General features: G+C 33.0%; 1 protein-coding gene and 1 pseudogene across 1 annotated transcript; both read right to left on the minus strand.

The window, feature by feature from the left end:
• Positions 1–2637: 2637 nt before the first annotated feature.
• Positions 2638–3613, minus strand: LOC107627164 (cationic amino acid transporter 8, vacuolar pseudogene; annotated as a pseudogene).
• A 6012-nt stretch (positions 3614–9625) lies between these two features.
• LOC107625232 (putative LRR receptor-like serine/threonine-protein kinase At1g67720) lies at positions 9626–16364 on the minus strand. The gene is made up of 15 exons (XM_016327812.3): positions 16015–16364; positions 14565–15096; positions 13675–14180; positions 13160–13292; positions 12986–13057; positions 12804–12872; positions 12654–12725; positions 12415–12483; positions 11823–11977; positions 11493–11737; positions 11252–11378; positions 11115–11183; positions 10791–10977; positions 10501–10636; positions 9626–10113 (listed from the first exon to the last, which is right to left on the minus strand). Exons 1-15 carry the CDS (start codon positions 16106–16108, stop codon positions 9787–9789), a joined length of 2793 nt encoding a protein of 930 aa, XP_016183298.1. The 5' UTR covers positions 16109–16364; the 3' UTR covers positions 9626–9786.
• Between the last annotated feature and the right edge of the window lie 656 nt (positions 16365–17020).

Consider the following 17020-nt stretch of genomic DNA (forward strand, 5'->3'; position numbering starts at 1 on the left):
TTCCGAAAGATGAACTGGACAGTTCTAATAAGATTTCATTCTTGAAAAAAAATCTGATAGACTTATTTGAGGGAGGGTCCCATTGGCATGCATTTCCATAGAATTAATCAAAATGTCAAAAGTATAACACGTCTTCTTATTGACACTACTCATTTTGATACTAAAAAGCCTTCTCCTTTTTATCCTCATGAATCCACCAATACTATGCTTTTTTCTATGTTTATATTAGTATTATTTACTTTGTTGAGTAATAGGAATCTCTTAGCCAAGAAGGAACAAATTTGGATATATTATCCAAATTGTTAATCCCTTTTATAGACCTGTTGCATCAAAATTTTCCAAATTCTTTCGATTGGTTTGAACTTTTAACAAATGTAACTTTTTCGGTGAGATGGATTCATTTTTCAATTGATTGGACAATAATGAAAGAAGGAATTACAAGTAATCCATGTCGATCTCTAAAGTGCGTATTGATATATCAATTCAATAAATATATCTATTTATATAATTGAATAATAATAAAAATAATGGATATATGATACGTCTCTGTCAGTTAATTAAAGCAAACGATTCTATAATCTAAAATCAGCATCAGTAAATGATCCAATAACCATCCTTCCTTTTTTGTTTGAAGTATTTATAAAATACTATGATGGTTCTGTTGCTTTATTATTTCGTCTGTTCTTCAGCAATCCCAAAGATCTGTGTACGTGTCATTGATATGTTATTATTTTAAGTGATTTAAATTAGTCTCTAAATTCACTCATGATTTATTTTAGTTCATGAAATAAATTTTTTTATTTTTTTATTTCATATATTCAAAAATTATTAATATCTTTTAAAAATTTTCTAATTTTTCATCTATTTTTTTTCAAATAAATTAAATAAAATTCTTGTTACATAATAGAAAAACTATTTCAAGAAACTTAAAATATGAAACTAAAAGCTGATAATGAAAGAAGATTTCGCATTTATTTGTTTCGTTATATGATTTATGAACGAAGTCTTGTGAGAGGTTGATTTTGAAGATGAATTTGAAAGGAAAAAAAATTATTAATGTTTATATAAAAGACAAATTTAATTATTCTCTTTATATATTTTTCAGAAATCTCATTTTGTGATAATTTTCATATAAGAGGTTTTTTATTAATTAATTAGTATTAATAGTAATAGGCATAATTTAGACCAAAATAAAAAGATGCATATTTTAGTCAATCTTATATTTATCTTATTGAAATAATGTAATTATATTATAAAATTTATTAATATTAAATTATTATAAAAAAAATTATATGATCTAACTATAAAATTTAAAATTATTTATAAGAAGTTTTCTATTTATGTAAAATATAAAGAATAGAAAAGAAATTAATGATTTTCATTCTTTAATTTGGTGGGCTAAATATGAGTCATGAATGAAAATTTAAAGGCTAATTTAAATCACTTAAAATAATAATATATCAGTGACACGTGAACAAATTATATTATAACATGAGGCACAACTAACATGTGTACAAATCATGTTATGACATGTGACATAATTATTTATGTCAGCATATAACGTGTCAGTAACAAACATGTCATCCCTTCGTTATTCTTGATCGAATATTGTTCTGATACGTGACACTAACTATTTATGTCATCATTTCACATCAGTACACCATCAACATAAATTATTTGAGAAACTAATGTGAGTTATAGAGTAAAAATTTAAGGTCCACATTGAGGTAATTGAAATTTCAATGGCCAATTTAAGACTTAAAGTAAATTTCAGGAGCTAATTTGAATATTAACTCACCCAAGTAGATTAACATTTTATGGTTTGAGACTAGTCCTGTGATGCCCTGAACCAAGTCATCAAGATATTATATAGAGTAAATTATCAAAATGGTATCCAAAAGTTTACACTGATGACAAAAAGAATCTTAAAAAATGATATCGACAAATAAGTCTCCAAAAGATTTAAAAATGCAACAAAAAGGACTAAACATTAAATATATATTCTAAAAAAAGACTTTAGAGATTGGATTTTGATGCAAACTTTTGCAATGATTATTAAGAAAATAAGATCTTTTCATCCTTAAAATTTGGTAATTTTATGTCAAGTGAATTTTTGTTAAATTGTTTTTTAAATTGTGAATGACCACATTTTTTTGAAGATTAAAAAAAATTTCGAGATCAAAATTTGTTCTTTTTGCTCCAAATTTTTTTGTGTACCTTTAAATAATTATTCAAATATTGCTACAAAAATTCAGATCAAAATAGATAAGTTATTTTCTAAAAACAGAAGTTTTTTTGTCACTCACAAAAAATATAATAATTATTGGTTATTTTGTTGCATTTTCAAATCATTCAGGAGCTATTTTGTTGACAAACATATTTCAAGGAGTGAACTACCAACCCGACCCTTGTCCATTTCGCAGAATAACAAAGCGACCCCTAACGAATAAAGCAATCCACTTCGGTCTCAGTCCCATACTTCCGTGGCACAAGGCAGTCCCTGTGGGTGAATCTCCGGTTACTACGAATGGAAAATGCTGAGCTGTCATGGTGAGCATGTGTTAGCTTACTGATGTAGATGAATGCTGCAGTCGTGGACACCTCAAATGGTCAGGAGGTTAATTGTCCACATCCACGTCAACCAAAAACGTGGTCGTTTTGAGGGGAGGAATTAACCGTGATCATCGAAATGGAACCAACCAAACCAATAGGTATATCCCTGGTAGGGTTCTTGGTTTCCTCAGCCATAGTTGCCACCATGTCGAAGCCTCTATAAGACCAATGTACAATTGCAGCAGCATTAAACACTCCCTTCATCCCCATAGGGAAGAATGGCGTCAGGTTTGAGGCTTTACCGTGAACAAATCCAACTACGATGATGAACATAATAACAAGCGTAGTGGCAATGGAGCTGAGCCACTTTAGAATTGAGGTATTCCTAGTGCTGCTCATTGCAACACCATTGGCTTTAAAAAGAATGACATCAGCAATTGGATTCAGTATGTTGAACCCTTCTTGGAAGGAATTCACCCAGATTCGGAAGAAATCCGGATCGTTCTTGATCATATCGGCAAAATAAGAGGACCACGAACAGCCGAGGCCGGCAGCGCCTACAACAGCCTCGAGGAGGATGTTTTCGGCGGCAAGGAAGGCAATGAAGTCACCAAGCTCGATGTGGAGGAAGGAGAAAGAGCCGCTGGCAACGGGGATGTTGACTACGAACTCGGTGTAGCAGAGTGCGGAGCAGCCAGAGATGGCGTAGGCGAGAACGATGGCGGGACCAGCGTCGGTGCGGGCCTCCTGGCCGGTGATTACAAAGATTCCAGAGTCGAAGACGGAGACAAAAGTGAGCTAGGTGAGGTCCCAGGCGGTGAGGCAGCGACGCATGGGATTCTCGCTAGCGTAAATTAGGACGTTGAGCTCGCTGTTGTCAGAGGAGCGGTTGAGGGGGCGATCCCTTAGATGGGGGCACGCGGAGGCAAGGGTGACCTGGTAGGTGGTGAAGCTCTGGAATGAGGGCTCCGGAAAAAGAAGTCTTGCTTACTCCACCGCTAGTAGCTCTGGGGCAGGTGTTGGGGATGGCGGAGGTGGGCAGTGGTGGCGGTTCCTCCATTTCGGCATAGCAATTGAGCGAAGATGGTAGAGGGAGGTCGTTTTGGTTGACGTGGATGGGGACAATTAACCCCCTGACCAATTGAGGTGTTCATGTCTGCAGCATTCATCTACATCAGCAAGCTAACACACGCTCACCGTGACAACTCAGCGTTTTCTGTTCGTAATTACCGGAGATTCACCCACAAGGACCGTCTTGTGTCATGGAAGTATGGGACAGGGACCGAAGTGGATTGTTTTATTCGTCAGGGGTTGCTTCGTCATTCTGTGAAATGCACAAGGGCCGAGTTGGTAGTTCACTCTATTTCAAGAATCTTTTTGTCAACAATTAAATTTTTGAGGTACCAAATTGATAGTTAACCCTATGATATACTTGATGATAAATTATATACCTAGACTTATCAAAGTTATATATAAAATTCTTTTATCGACCATTATATATTTACTCGTTTTTATTGCATAAAAATTGGATAATTAGATGTAAAAAGTGATTTTCAACCCGCAATTTCTTTGCATATAGAATTTGTAGCGATATAAGAACAATCACAATTTTTTATAGCATTATTATGAAAGGTGATCCAATTCGTATAACTTGATAGTTGGAGACTTATAATTCAGAAGACCAATTCAAAATAACACGTTAGAATAATCAGAAAGCAATATGTAACTCTCTTAGTTAACGCTATCACTAATAATCTGGAATCAGAAACAACGCTAAAACAGCCACATTAGTAAAACCTCGGCCTGCATAAGGATAAATAGGTATGAGGTACAAAACATGATCACGTATCACAACAAAAACTAGAATTCGAACTCGTTTACACTAAGGTTGTTTGAATCTTTATTCTGTGACTGATTTGAACGTTGGAGTATTTTTTACAGGTACTCTCCACGTTTGGTGTTCATTGGGAGTTGAAGTAACTCATCTCTTAGAGGCATACGAGTCAAGGACAAGCCATACCTCGAACCTTCTCCTAGGACAAAAACATTTTGAAGCCCACCATGAGGCCGGTACCTTCCTAACCAAGATCAAGAGAGACGATGGCCAAGAACAGATCCTCGTCGAGGAATGCTAAATTACTAGCCATGGTTGCAGCTCTACAGGCCAACAACGAGAAAATGGCACAACAGCTATCCGAACTTTAGTGATAACGAACAACCTATAGCACAAGCGGGAATGCAAATGTGGAAATACTAGATACCTCTAAAGCTAACTAGTCAGGTGAGGAACCATCGAATGCTGAGTATTTTGGCCAAGGGCCCTTGTCACAGGAGATGGAATTCGGCCTGCCGGTGAACTTCACCTTGCCGGCCACTTTGAAACCCTACAATGGTTCAGGCAATTTGAAACTGCAAGTTACTAAATTTCAATCTATGATGCTTCATACCGGTGCCTCTAACCCTATATTTTGTCATGTATTTCCAAGTATTTTAGAAAGTGCTACTTTACTTTTTGGTTCTCTTCTTTACCTGCAGGTTCTATCTTTAATTTTTAGGAACTATCCGAGCTCTTTACAAACAACTTTGCTGCATCATCTATTTATGTCCATGACTCTAACTACCTTAACACCATCAAGAAAGGCTAGCACTAGTCCTTGCATGACTATCCGACTCGCTTCAACAAGGTTGCCATCGATATACCTAACCTACATCCTGGGGTACACTTGCACGCTCTTAAAAGTAGACACATACCTGGTAAGTTCCAATAAGCAATTGTCGTCACTAAACTAAAATCCTAGTAGAATTTCGAGAAAAGGCGGATGGTATTTGAAACTGATGCTATGCTACCAGTGGAAATCACCCATATATCCTTGTGCACCGCACTATATAATGACAACTTTAATGCAGAAACCAGACTAGACAAGCATGACATGGAAGAGGAAAGTAAAGATATAGCACTACCCAGGCAATAGACAATGAAAATGCTAATAAAATGCAGATATAACAAAAATTTCATAGGCTCAAACAAATGCCTATGAATTTGGGTGAAGTTGAGATAGTGCACAATTTAAGTGTAACAAGACACTACATTGAAATTTAGTGAACGGAAGTTTCACATCTAATTCAACAAGGACACAATTATACATATAAAAATAGGCAAAATCATCCCTCTTTTCAAAAACCATTGTTAGACAAATGTTAGATGAGTATTATTTTTGAAATGTGTCAACATACAGACGTAGAAACATAACGAAGTATTCGCACTTCATAGTCTATATACATGTTTAGGTTTTTCACTATTCCTATTATTGTTATTTACTATTTTGACACACTTAAAATTCTAATGTTAAGGGACTCTCTGTTTGGATCCTTCTCTCTAAACAATGGAGACTACACACTTTGAAACTTTCACTTTACACTGTCGTCAACCTTTCCTTCCACCTCCATTTTCATATACAAAAAAAATGATTGTCTGATTTAACTGTTTTGATTTATTTAAACAAATTAAAATCTAAATACATATAAAAAAGATCATAACACTTATTTTTCAATGATGTAAGGAGTAATATTAGGATATCTTAACAAGAATTATGTGATATATAGTTTTGCTTAATATTTACATGTAATTTTAATTGACAGTGTTGTTTAATATTTTAGCCATATTTTGAAATCGTCAAATAATAATTTAGAATAGACAAATTTAGTGCTAATATATCATAATCATAACCGTTAATACTAGCCAAAAAGAATTATAAGGTATAAACATTTGCATACTCAATATAATTGTATATGTATGATAATAAAAAAAGTATGGGAAGCCAATGAATATAGTGTACAATGTATATAATAGGAATAAAATTGAAATTAACATAAAATGATAATTAAATTAATTAATTATTAATAATTTTCAATTTGAAATTCAAAGCAAATAAGGATTTGCAGTTAAGTACACTGCAAAAAAGTCTCCCTCTCCCCCATATGATGTGAATTCCTTCTCATCCACTCTCTTCCCTTCTCACTAGTGAAAACTCCGACAGCAACATCAGCCGTCGCCGCCAGAGCATCAAACCACACCGCCCTGCGACCCGCCAATGTACGAGCAGCACGGTCGCGCACTTTGCGTTACTCACTAGAAGCATCTCAACGTGCTGATTGTGCGGCCCCCTCCCGCAGCCGGCGTGTTTTACCGTCACTCCGTTTTCATCCGCCACAAACAAGGGATAGAAGTGGCTGGCCGTATCATACGTGGGTCACTCCTCACAGCCACGTTAATGGAGAACGGTAATAATTAGGATTAATAATTAAATATTTCATTTCTTTGCATAAAAGCTTCTACATTATAGAACAAAATTCGAAAAATATATTTGAGTGGCTACATGTTTATAAATCACTATTAGGATTTTCATAACTTTAAATCTTCTCTTGAAGAGAAGCTTAATCTTTTCTATAACTTTTAATAATTAAAATAACCATCCAGCTATTTAATGAAATGAACATCCAACATTTGTTAATTATATATACTTGAACTAACCATCCTATTAAGAATTACAATAACTATCTGCCAACCTATTGGACTGAACATATATCAATGGGCGCATGAGGGAAAAGCACAGGTGGGGAAGGCATGGGTGCGGCTATGGGGCTGCGGGGTGTCACATTGTTAAAATTTGAAATTTAAAATTGGGGGATTTAAAATTTGAAATTTGAAATTTGATGGTTATTTTGTCATATATTTTGGGGGGGTTCCGCAATGAATAGGAAATGGTTAAAATTTGAAAATGGGAGTAAAAGTTTTTTGTTATTAGAGTTTAGAAAGTGTTTTTTATTTTTTAATCCACCGTAAATCAATAAAGCAGTACATTATACACATTGTTAAGATTTCGCATTGTCTTTCTAATAGAATTCTAGATAATATTTCATATTTACTATTTACTAATAATAATTATGTGCATTGTGGTTTATTTATATTTGAAAATGGCCAAATCTTTAGAATAAATATTGTGTTTTAAAAGTTAACAAAAATGATGATATTTAATAGCAGCCATTAATGTTAAACTTTATAAATTATAAGTATTATGAAATAAATTATATAAGTATGATCATTATTATCATTAAATTTTGTACATGAAAAACTTAAAATATAATATAAATGAAATTCAATTCATGAATGTATTTGTTAATAAATATAAATGTAAATAAAATTATAGAAAATTTAAATTAATTAATTAATGACAACAGTTATTTCAATAAACTGTTATCCATGTTTGGAAATAGTCAAATAATATTTAGCACGAATACTGATTTTGTATATTGATATCATTATGAATGTTTATGTGTTCCAAAAACAAAAGTAGAGAGTACGACAATTTTAAAAAAGAAATTTCTTTGGTTTCTTATAGTATCTCCTAGTTTGGTAGGTTAAGAATTTATCTGTCACAGATCTGAGCTCTATTGAAAGTTTTGTCGCTAAATAATAGATTGCTACATACATAAAGCGAAATTCAAACTTTCAACACTTATTTAAATATATTAGTAAGTTAACTACTAAATCAACCCCAATTAATTAGAAAATAATCTATTATTAGAGGTAACAAATAACTTAACAGATTTTGAAGCTTTTTCTTATAATCTTGCTAAAAAAAAGTGGTTAACTAGCAAGAGGTTACTCTTTTAATTTCATAAAATGTGTAATATTTTTACCGTCTAACATTCATATATGTATTAGATTGGTCTAATGGGAAAAGCATTCATAAATGTCCCATGAGCATAGTTATTTCGATATTTGAACGGTATAAGACAAAGAATCGATACGAACCGATAAAAATCGATCAAATTTAATAAAGATTAATCCGATCAAACCGCTTAAAATTTATTTTCTCAAAATGTTTGAGGTGGGGTTCGACCTCTCTCCTCAATGTGAGAGATGCCATTTACAAACACAAGGCTGTCATATTTCTTGTTAACACACACATAATATATATATATATATATATATATATATAATCTCACTCATTCTTAAATTAATTATATTTTTATTAAACAATAATTATAAATTTACTTTTTTTTTTTTCATAATTATATAATATCTATTAATATTATTTTTTAATAAATATTTGTAGTATATAATAATATAATAGATATAAACTAATTAATAAATTATTGAAATTTAAAAATAATAGTTATTTTAATATAAAAACAAAATAATATTTATGATAGAGTAAAATTAACAAAATACTTATTCTTCGTGTTCCATATTATTTTAGAATAGCTAGATATTTTTAAAATATTAGTGAAAATATGTATTTTAAATTTTAATTTTAAATTTTTGACTATTTTTTATTTTTATTTACATAGGACTGGATCAACCGATTTAACCAGTGATGCACCGATTGAATCAGTAATTCAATAGTCTGAACGGTTTGATCACCGGTTTAATTTTGACAACTATGCCCATGAGAACTAATAATATGTGCAAACTGAAAAATTCAAATTATTAAAAAAATAAACCAAAACCGCAATTTAGTGGATCAAACTTTTGAGAGTGAAATCCAAATTATAGAAAAACAAATATAAATTATGCACCATCAAATATAAATATCGCCTAAACGCTCAGTTCACATAGACACTAGGCAAACTTTATGCAAGACAAAATAAATTGGATTTCAGTAAATATTGTCTTTTTCTTTTCTTTATGAAAATAAAGTATTTTTTATTTTATAATAGAAAAAAAAAATCTAAAACCGTAATATAATCCAATATAATTTAACCAAATTTAATATGGAAACACAATCTAAAAACAAATTTGACATAACCAACTTCACATTAAATATCCAACATGCACATTACATTAAAAGAAAATAAAACAAAGTCACTAATATAAGTAAGGGCATTTTAATAACTTAATCGTGAGATAAGTCCCCATCCTCGTGAGTATTTAGCAAGTTCTTCCCGGTAAATTCCCATTGCGGGTAATTTTAGTTTTTTTGCCATCCCTAGTTGTGTGCGCACTTTAGTCTTAAAAGCATGCGTATTTTGGCTAATAAAAAATATTTAAATATTTATTTAAATCACATTGGATGAAATTGCTTCTTTCTTTTCAGGGGAAAAAAATGATATGTTGAAAATTGTTAAGCAGCATAAAACCTTTTAGACCACATACGGGCAATGCCTGCAAAATTCAAGACAACAAAGGAAGCAGGGTGGGAAAGAATTGGGCGTGTTTACAACACAGATCTATCTTGCAGTAGGCTGTGCCATGGATTCATCAATCGACACAAAGTTCGCAGTTCCGGCCAGATCCATAGAACCAATAATGTTCTTGGAAGAAAGTAAAGAATTTCTTGATAACTCGTCTGAATTGCCTCCAGCCTCTCTCTCGATGGTGATCGCATCTTGGATCTCCTTGAGGACTTCTGATATTGGCGGCCGCATATGGCCGTGAGGTTGGACGCACATCAATGCTTTCTCTGCAATTTTCCACATTGATTGTAGATCATAGTTGTTTCTTAGCACTGGATCAATGATACCTTGTATGTCTCCACTCTCAATATGTAATTTTGCCTGCAGAAAAATTAATAAAGCAACCACAAGTTAGGATATGTAATATGATTCAACATATTGAAATACAAAATACACAATGAAAATGAGTCAAATAACATATGTATAATATACAAATACAGTGGCTGATTTAGTGTGTACATAGCATTTTTGTTTTCTCATTCATGTAGTTCATTAAACAAATTGTGTTGCTCTATACTTTGTAAATTCACTTAAATAACTATATATCTTTTCTTACTACAATATAATTTCACTCAACCATTATAAGACATGTTTATAATTTGAAACACAGTACAAACTATTTCCAAGAGAATTACAAAGAATTTTAGAGCTATTAGCTCAGTAGTCCAAAGTCCAAAATTCATGTCTGATGAGAAACGAAAAACTCACCCACTGGACTATGTTTCGGCAATTGGCGCCAAAGCTGTCATTCGATATTGCTTCTTGACCAGATATGAGTTCAAGAAGAATAACTCCAAAACTATAAATATCACTCTTGTCAGTCAGCTGCTGAGAAATATAGTACCTGTTAGGGGAAGGTATGATGTTAAGCATTGCAGTTAATATCAGATCATAGGGAACAAAAATCAAGAGATTGCGCATTAAACTTTGGTAACAACTAGCAAATAAGGTTTTAAAAAAAAAAAAAATAAGTGATGGAAAATAATTTAAGGAATTACTCAGGATCAAGATATCCTACTGTCCCCCGGACTATGCTAGAGACATGGGAAGCTCCATCAACAGCAAGTTTTGAAAGGCCGAAATCTGAAACCTTGGCTCGCATTTGCTTGTCAAGAAGAATATTGCTGGTTTTTAGGTCTCTATGTATGACTGCAGGAACACATCCTGTATGAAGATATTCTATTCCTGAACAAAGTACGAGGACATAAATATAATTAATTCATTGCCATCTATAATATACAAATTATAAGGGCCATTCAATAAGAAAATTAAAGGGAACAAAATAATACTGTTACTGTAAATGATGAGTTAGCATTGTAAACCTTTTGCGGCATCTTCTGCAATCTCAAGGCGCTTGATCCAATTGATGCTTCGTCCATGTGTTAATGGACCTAAATTAAATTGGGCATAATTGAGCATATTTAACTTCTGAATCTTGAATTAAATCATCTGGGCTTACCGTAAAGATGTTCTTTGAGAGTCCCGTTATGCATGTACTCATAAATAAGCATGCTATTCCCTTCTTCGCGGCAATAACCGAGAAGCTGTACCAAGTTTCTGTGATGTATTCTTGATAGAAGAGTAACCTGGATCAAACATAAATAACTAAATATGTCTATTCATGTCAAGCCACAAACAAAATTTGGGATAGCTGCAAATTACAAATGTTAGAATAATTAAAGAGGTATACTAAATTCTACCTCATTGGAGAACTCTCGTTTGCCTTGGTAGGAATTACTGGTTAGAACTTTAACTGCTATCTCTTTTCCATCTTTCAGTCTCCCATAGTAAACAACTCCAAAACCTCCGGAACCAATTTTTCTCTCGAAGTTATTGGTTGAACTTTCAATTTCAGAAAAACTGAAGCAGTGAGCAGCTTCTGCGTTTGAAGGACCTTCACTCACGGTAGAACCAATACTTTGAGATGGGCGAGAGACAAGTTTGTCTATGGAGAATGTAACCACACAAATCAGCTTCTGCCACCTCAAATCAGAAAGGAACAATATATGATTCTGATTCATAGTCCTTACCTTGCTCATAATATTTTTTCTTTCCTTTACGCAAAAACAAGCAAGAGATGATAGTTGCCAGAAGAAGAACCGCAGCGCCAGCAGATGAACCTATGATTACAATCATATGGCTTTGTTTTCCACTTTTCTTATGAAGATCAATGTTTCCAGAGTAACTGTTGAGGATCCAAATAAAATCAGTAGTCATATAAATGTGGTGATGTTTGAACAGAAAATTTGGAAAAGAAAAAAAATATATAAATGAAAGCTTTGAACTATATGCGTTACAAGGGGTTGGTCGAATGACATGAAAGGAGGCACAATTCATATAAAGGAATATCTGCTGTTCTATGCAGTACATGGTCTAATTCTTTATCATATAGCAACCATTTAAAAGATGATACATAAACTCATAAAAGTGCTAAAATCTGGAAGACAATGACAATTGAATTGAACAAGATAGGACAACGTAAAGGCATCCATCATATCTATTATCTAGTGTGCATATTTATCAGTATTCTTAAGATGGAGCATGCCAGTATTTCCTCTACTTCTGAATATGCAATGCAGCATTTTGTTTAAGTTCAAATTAAAATATATAAAGAATACTCACTTTATGACCAAATCTTCACTCAGAAGGTCTGAAGGTATTGTTCCAGATAACATATTATTTTGCACATACCTGAAATCATTGTAAGCATTATCTATAACCAATGTTACTCATTTTAGTGAGACAAATACATTCTATTGCTAATATCATAATTGATAGTATAACAATTCCCACTTTGATAAAAATAAAAAATAAAAATAAATAAAAATAAAGATTTAATATGTAAGCTCCAGATATCTTACAATTCCCTCAAATTCGGAAGGTTCACCAGAGAGGAAGGTAATTGACCTGTTAAGTGGTTGTTTTCAAGATGACTGAGGGAAAAAAAAACATGTTACTCGTTGCTCAAAATTAACAAATAGTGATTAAGAGAAGGAAGTATCAGCAATTACATGATCTTTAAGTCCATGCATCCAGTAAAATCCGGTATTGTACCAGTCAACATATTTCCATCAAGCCATCTGCATCCATGAATAATAAAATCATCCGCCAACCAAAACAGCGGTTTGATGGACAAACAATGAGGCATCAGTAGCTGCTTTGCAGAAAAATTAGAAAGCAACAAAGAACTTACATTTCAACAAGACCAGTCAACTTGGTAATGTCCAACGGAATATTGCCTGTCAAGTTTTTACCTGACAATAAACTGTCATCACCAGGAACATAATGCAGTTGTTTAGGGTCATTATTGATGAAAACTAATTCACATATGGACAAAATCAAAACCTTTAGAAAGATAAACATTTACATTGAAACAATTTTTGGCTGTGGATCTGAGCTACAGCGGACCCATGACCATGGAGCAGGTAGGCAAGGGTCACCCCCTTCTTGAGCCCAGTCTGCGGAAGAGTAGTGCGAAAGTACGGCAGATATAGTATCACCTGCAAACCAAGTGCTGAAATGGTTCAAGAAATAATAACAATAATAATTGGCAATTAACAGCACTTCTATGACACAAATACATGCTTATCAAGTAGTTACTCTAGGCCTCATTTGGTAACTATCTCGAGAAAAATGAAAGGCATAGTGACACAAGCCTATTTTGGAGAACGAGATAGAAATTAAAACAAGCAAACAATTTTTATCCTGATTCAATTTGTCCAATTTTCTATCCACCCAAAGACTGAGGTCAGTAGAAATAGGTACAAAGACAACTGTTTATCTTGTCATTGTCTCAATATCTTCATATTTTTGTCATAAAACATTTACCAAACACAGCCCTATAGTTCCAAAAACATGTCATATGGTGTGTCTACCACTAACCATCAGGAGAACCATCACTTTTCTTTAGATATTTATTTATCTCCATGGCATTTAGAAGAGGGCCCCTGGTAGAATCAGATGTCTTGACAAATCTAAAGGACAGCACGAATGGTAAGGATAAATTGGTATATCCTGGTTCGTAAAGGCGATATTTCCCTTGAGCATTTTCTTCGATATTTACCACAGCCTTGCTCATATCATTGTGGCCTGGAAGTACTAGCCTGAATTTTCTTGATTCATTTTCTAGCAAATCTTCAATCTCTGCAAAATAGGTGAAAGCCCAACCCATACCAGGAAAACCATCCAAGTTTAGCCGGTAAGTTAAGGACCCGTTTGTACCGACTACAGCTGTCTGCATTACTTTTACTGGTGGCATTTCATCTCTGTTAACATCAATTGACATATTGGTTGAAATTTTCTGAGTTCCGGCAGCAACATCGACAAGATAATTGGCTTTCTTGATAGAATCTGACTGCCAAATTCTATCAAATGGATCATCAGGATACCTGATATGGCAGTAACATAAACTTCATAAGTAAAAGGAAATTCCTTCTACAGTCAAAACTACTAGTGGCACTAATGCATCCTCCCAAGAGACATAATATGGGAAGTAGTTCCTTGCTATGAGGAAAGTTACCAGTATCAGACATTTCTGATTTAACTTCATATTACAACGAACAAAATAAACAAGTGTGAAATCTGCCAAATGAAATAGATCCTAGGTGTTGGGATTCAGGAATGCTTTTTTTTTTGGGGGGGGGGGGGGGTTCATTAAATTTAATTCCATTGACTTCATATTGCAACGTATATTTTGTCATACACTTACGACCGCATTTAGAAAAATACTTTTGCAAAATAGTATATGATTCAACACAGAGTTGGGTCAATACCTGACAGGAGCATCACTCTCAGCACCAAAATTGATCCTAGCAGAGACACTGAGGTAATATTGTTCCTCGATTTCTGTATAATAAACAGAACCATTGAATTGCCGGAGTTCAAGTGTAGAAATAAACGGCTTCCCAGTTGTTGCATTTGATAAACATACACTAACTGTAGGACTTGTAGCCAGAAAGATAAGCTCTATCACTTCAATAGTGTCAGCATCAGATATAACAATAGTAGACCAATGAGTTGCTCCAACAGAAATGTCGAATTTCGGATAAACATTGTTATTATCAAAGTTCCCATACAAGAATGATGCCCTCAGCAGGTATCTTGTTCTACTGTCAACATCAAGCGAGTAGCAGTATTTCCTGGAATCTGCCGGAAAGTGTCGAAGCGTTGTGTATTGCTTTCGTGTCTCATTCACAACCGATATAGTGCTTATTTCTCCGAAAGTCAGTTTGTCATCAGGAGTCCATTCGATACCAATTTCATCAGTGAAGTTTTCGTTACCTCCACAGTCCAAACTTATGAAACCTGCTTATTAACATGTCATATTTAGTCGCCAAAGAACAGCATAGCTGAAGTGAGTTAAATGCACAACCAATTTACTAAGTTGATCCATGTAAATATTATGCACATAATGCATAAGATTAATTCTTACTAAAAATAAAAAAGAAAAAATTTAGTGTTGAGACAAATGAAGAAGTTTGTTACAGTAATAATTAACAGAGGCTTGAAAAATTAGCAGTATGAATCATTTAACTTGATTTTAGATTTTTAGCCGATCTTATGATCTAGAAAAACCACCGTGTTCCAAGAACCAAAAATCTTCATAGAAGAAGGTTCATTATTCATAATTGAGGATTAATAACGGTTCTACTTTGGCATTTAATCGCCATTATTAATTAAGTTACTTATATCTTGCTAACTACTAATTTAACAGCTCTAAAAACATGATTTAACCATTAACCTTTTGTATCTAACTTATTTATGCTGAAAGATTTCCTGAATCTTTTTAAGCAAACTAACAAGATTTTTAATATAAATACACTTTAAATGGCACACTAGAAAGATTTAACCTTCAGAACTGAAAGAAAAATGAAAAATCATTGAACTCCTGAGTAGTTTGAAAAATTAAAAGAAACAAACACGAAAAAATAGGGGGGAAAAACATAGTAAAGAAGAAGAACTACAATGATATTAACAAACCAGAAAAAAAAAAAAAAAAAACAATGCCAGAGAGCAGAGGTTGGTTTCAAAGCACCGAAAAAATATTACTTTTAGTATCGGGTTAAAAAAAACAGACTTAATATTCCTTACAGAAACCAATCCAGAATAAGAAAAAAAGGGTGAAGAAGAAGAACGAGGGTAGTTAAGGAAGAAGAAGAAGAAGAAGAAGAAGAAGAAGAAGAAGAAGAAGAAGAACGAGCATAGTTAAGTAATCAGGTTTACCTGGCATCTGAGCTGAAGAAAAAGGGAAGAGAAGAAGTAGCAGTAATGAGAGAGAAAAGAGGAAGAAGTAGAAGGAGGGAACCCTTGTCTCCATTTTTCTTCGCTGTGAAGCTTTTTGTTTTCGCTTTACTGTTGCTGAGAAACAAAACCATGTAGAAATTATCTTTGGCCCAACTCAGCAGAGTGAAAGGAACCCTGAAAACAAAAGTTCGTGGCACAAAATCTGATAATGCTTTGTTTTCTTATTTTAATTTTTAAATTTTTAATTTGAATTAGTGGTGAAACTAAAAAAGAGAAATGAAAAGTGACACTCAGAAAGTGAGAACAACTAATATACCTGCTTCTCTTTTAGTCTGTTACCTTCCTTTTTTTTTTTCTTTTAAATTTTGAAGTTTGAATGAAGTCTGATCTGATTTGTCACCTTTTTGAATTTTAATTACCTAAAGTCCTAAACAAATGTTTTCTTTTTTTGGGATTTCTTTTCAGTACACTCATTTTTTAGAATTTTGCTGGTTAGACTCATTAAAAAAAAAAATCTCTGTTCATTTTTATTGTTACCTCATCATTCTTATCCCATCGATTTAAATGCAAAGACAAATGAACTTCAAGAATGTTTAGTGCATTTAAATTAATTTAATGTCGAACATTTTTAATACTTAAGTGTCTACTGACTTCTGCAATTAATGAACGAAGATACAAATACGACGCTCCAAAATATACTGAAGCAAATAAAATGATTTATATTACTACACAAATCTTTAGATAAAGAATGACTGATATTTTTTTATGCGGATCGGGAAGAGTAATATATGCTACCTCCTAGATAATTTTAATTTACGCGATTACAAGAAACATGTCCTTATTGTATTGAGATGAATGGAAAGAAATCAAAGAATGTTAGGAAGGAATTGTGTGAATTATAAGGAAACTAGAATGAGAACCACGTGATCTATATGGTAAATTAACGATAGTATATAATAAATATTAAAAATTATTATATTTTATA

The sequence above is a fragment of the Arachis ipaensis genome, chromosome B2 (genome assembly GCF_059453495.1).
Source record: "Arachis ipaensis isolate K30076 ecotype BB chromosome B2, ASM5945349v1, whole genome shotgun sequence".
Lineage (NCBI taxonomy): Eukaryota > Viridiplantae > Streptophyta > Magnoliopsida > Fabales > Fabaceae > Arachis > Arachis ipaensis.

What these genes read in the sequence shown, in the direction of transcription:
- LOC107625232 (XM_016327812.3), bottom strand. Translation starts at nt 16,108, where the DNA reads ATGGAGACAAGGGTTCCCTCCTTCTACTTCTTCCTCTTTTCTCTCTCA. An exon ending in TTCTTCAGCTCAGATGCCAG is followed by an intron (nt 15,097 to 16,014) that starts GTAAACCTGATT and finishes GTTAATAAGCAG; the next exon opens with GTTTCATAAGTTTGGACTGT. An exon ending in AACGAGAGTTCTCCAATGAG is followed by an intron (nt 11,379 to 11,492) that starts GTAGAATTTAGT and finishes TGTTTGATCCAG; the next exon opens with GTTACTCTTCTATCAAGAAT.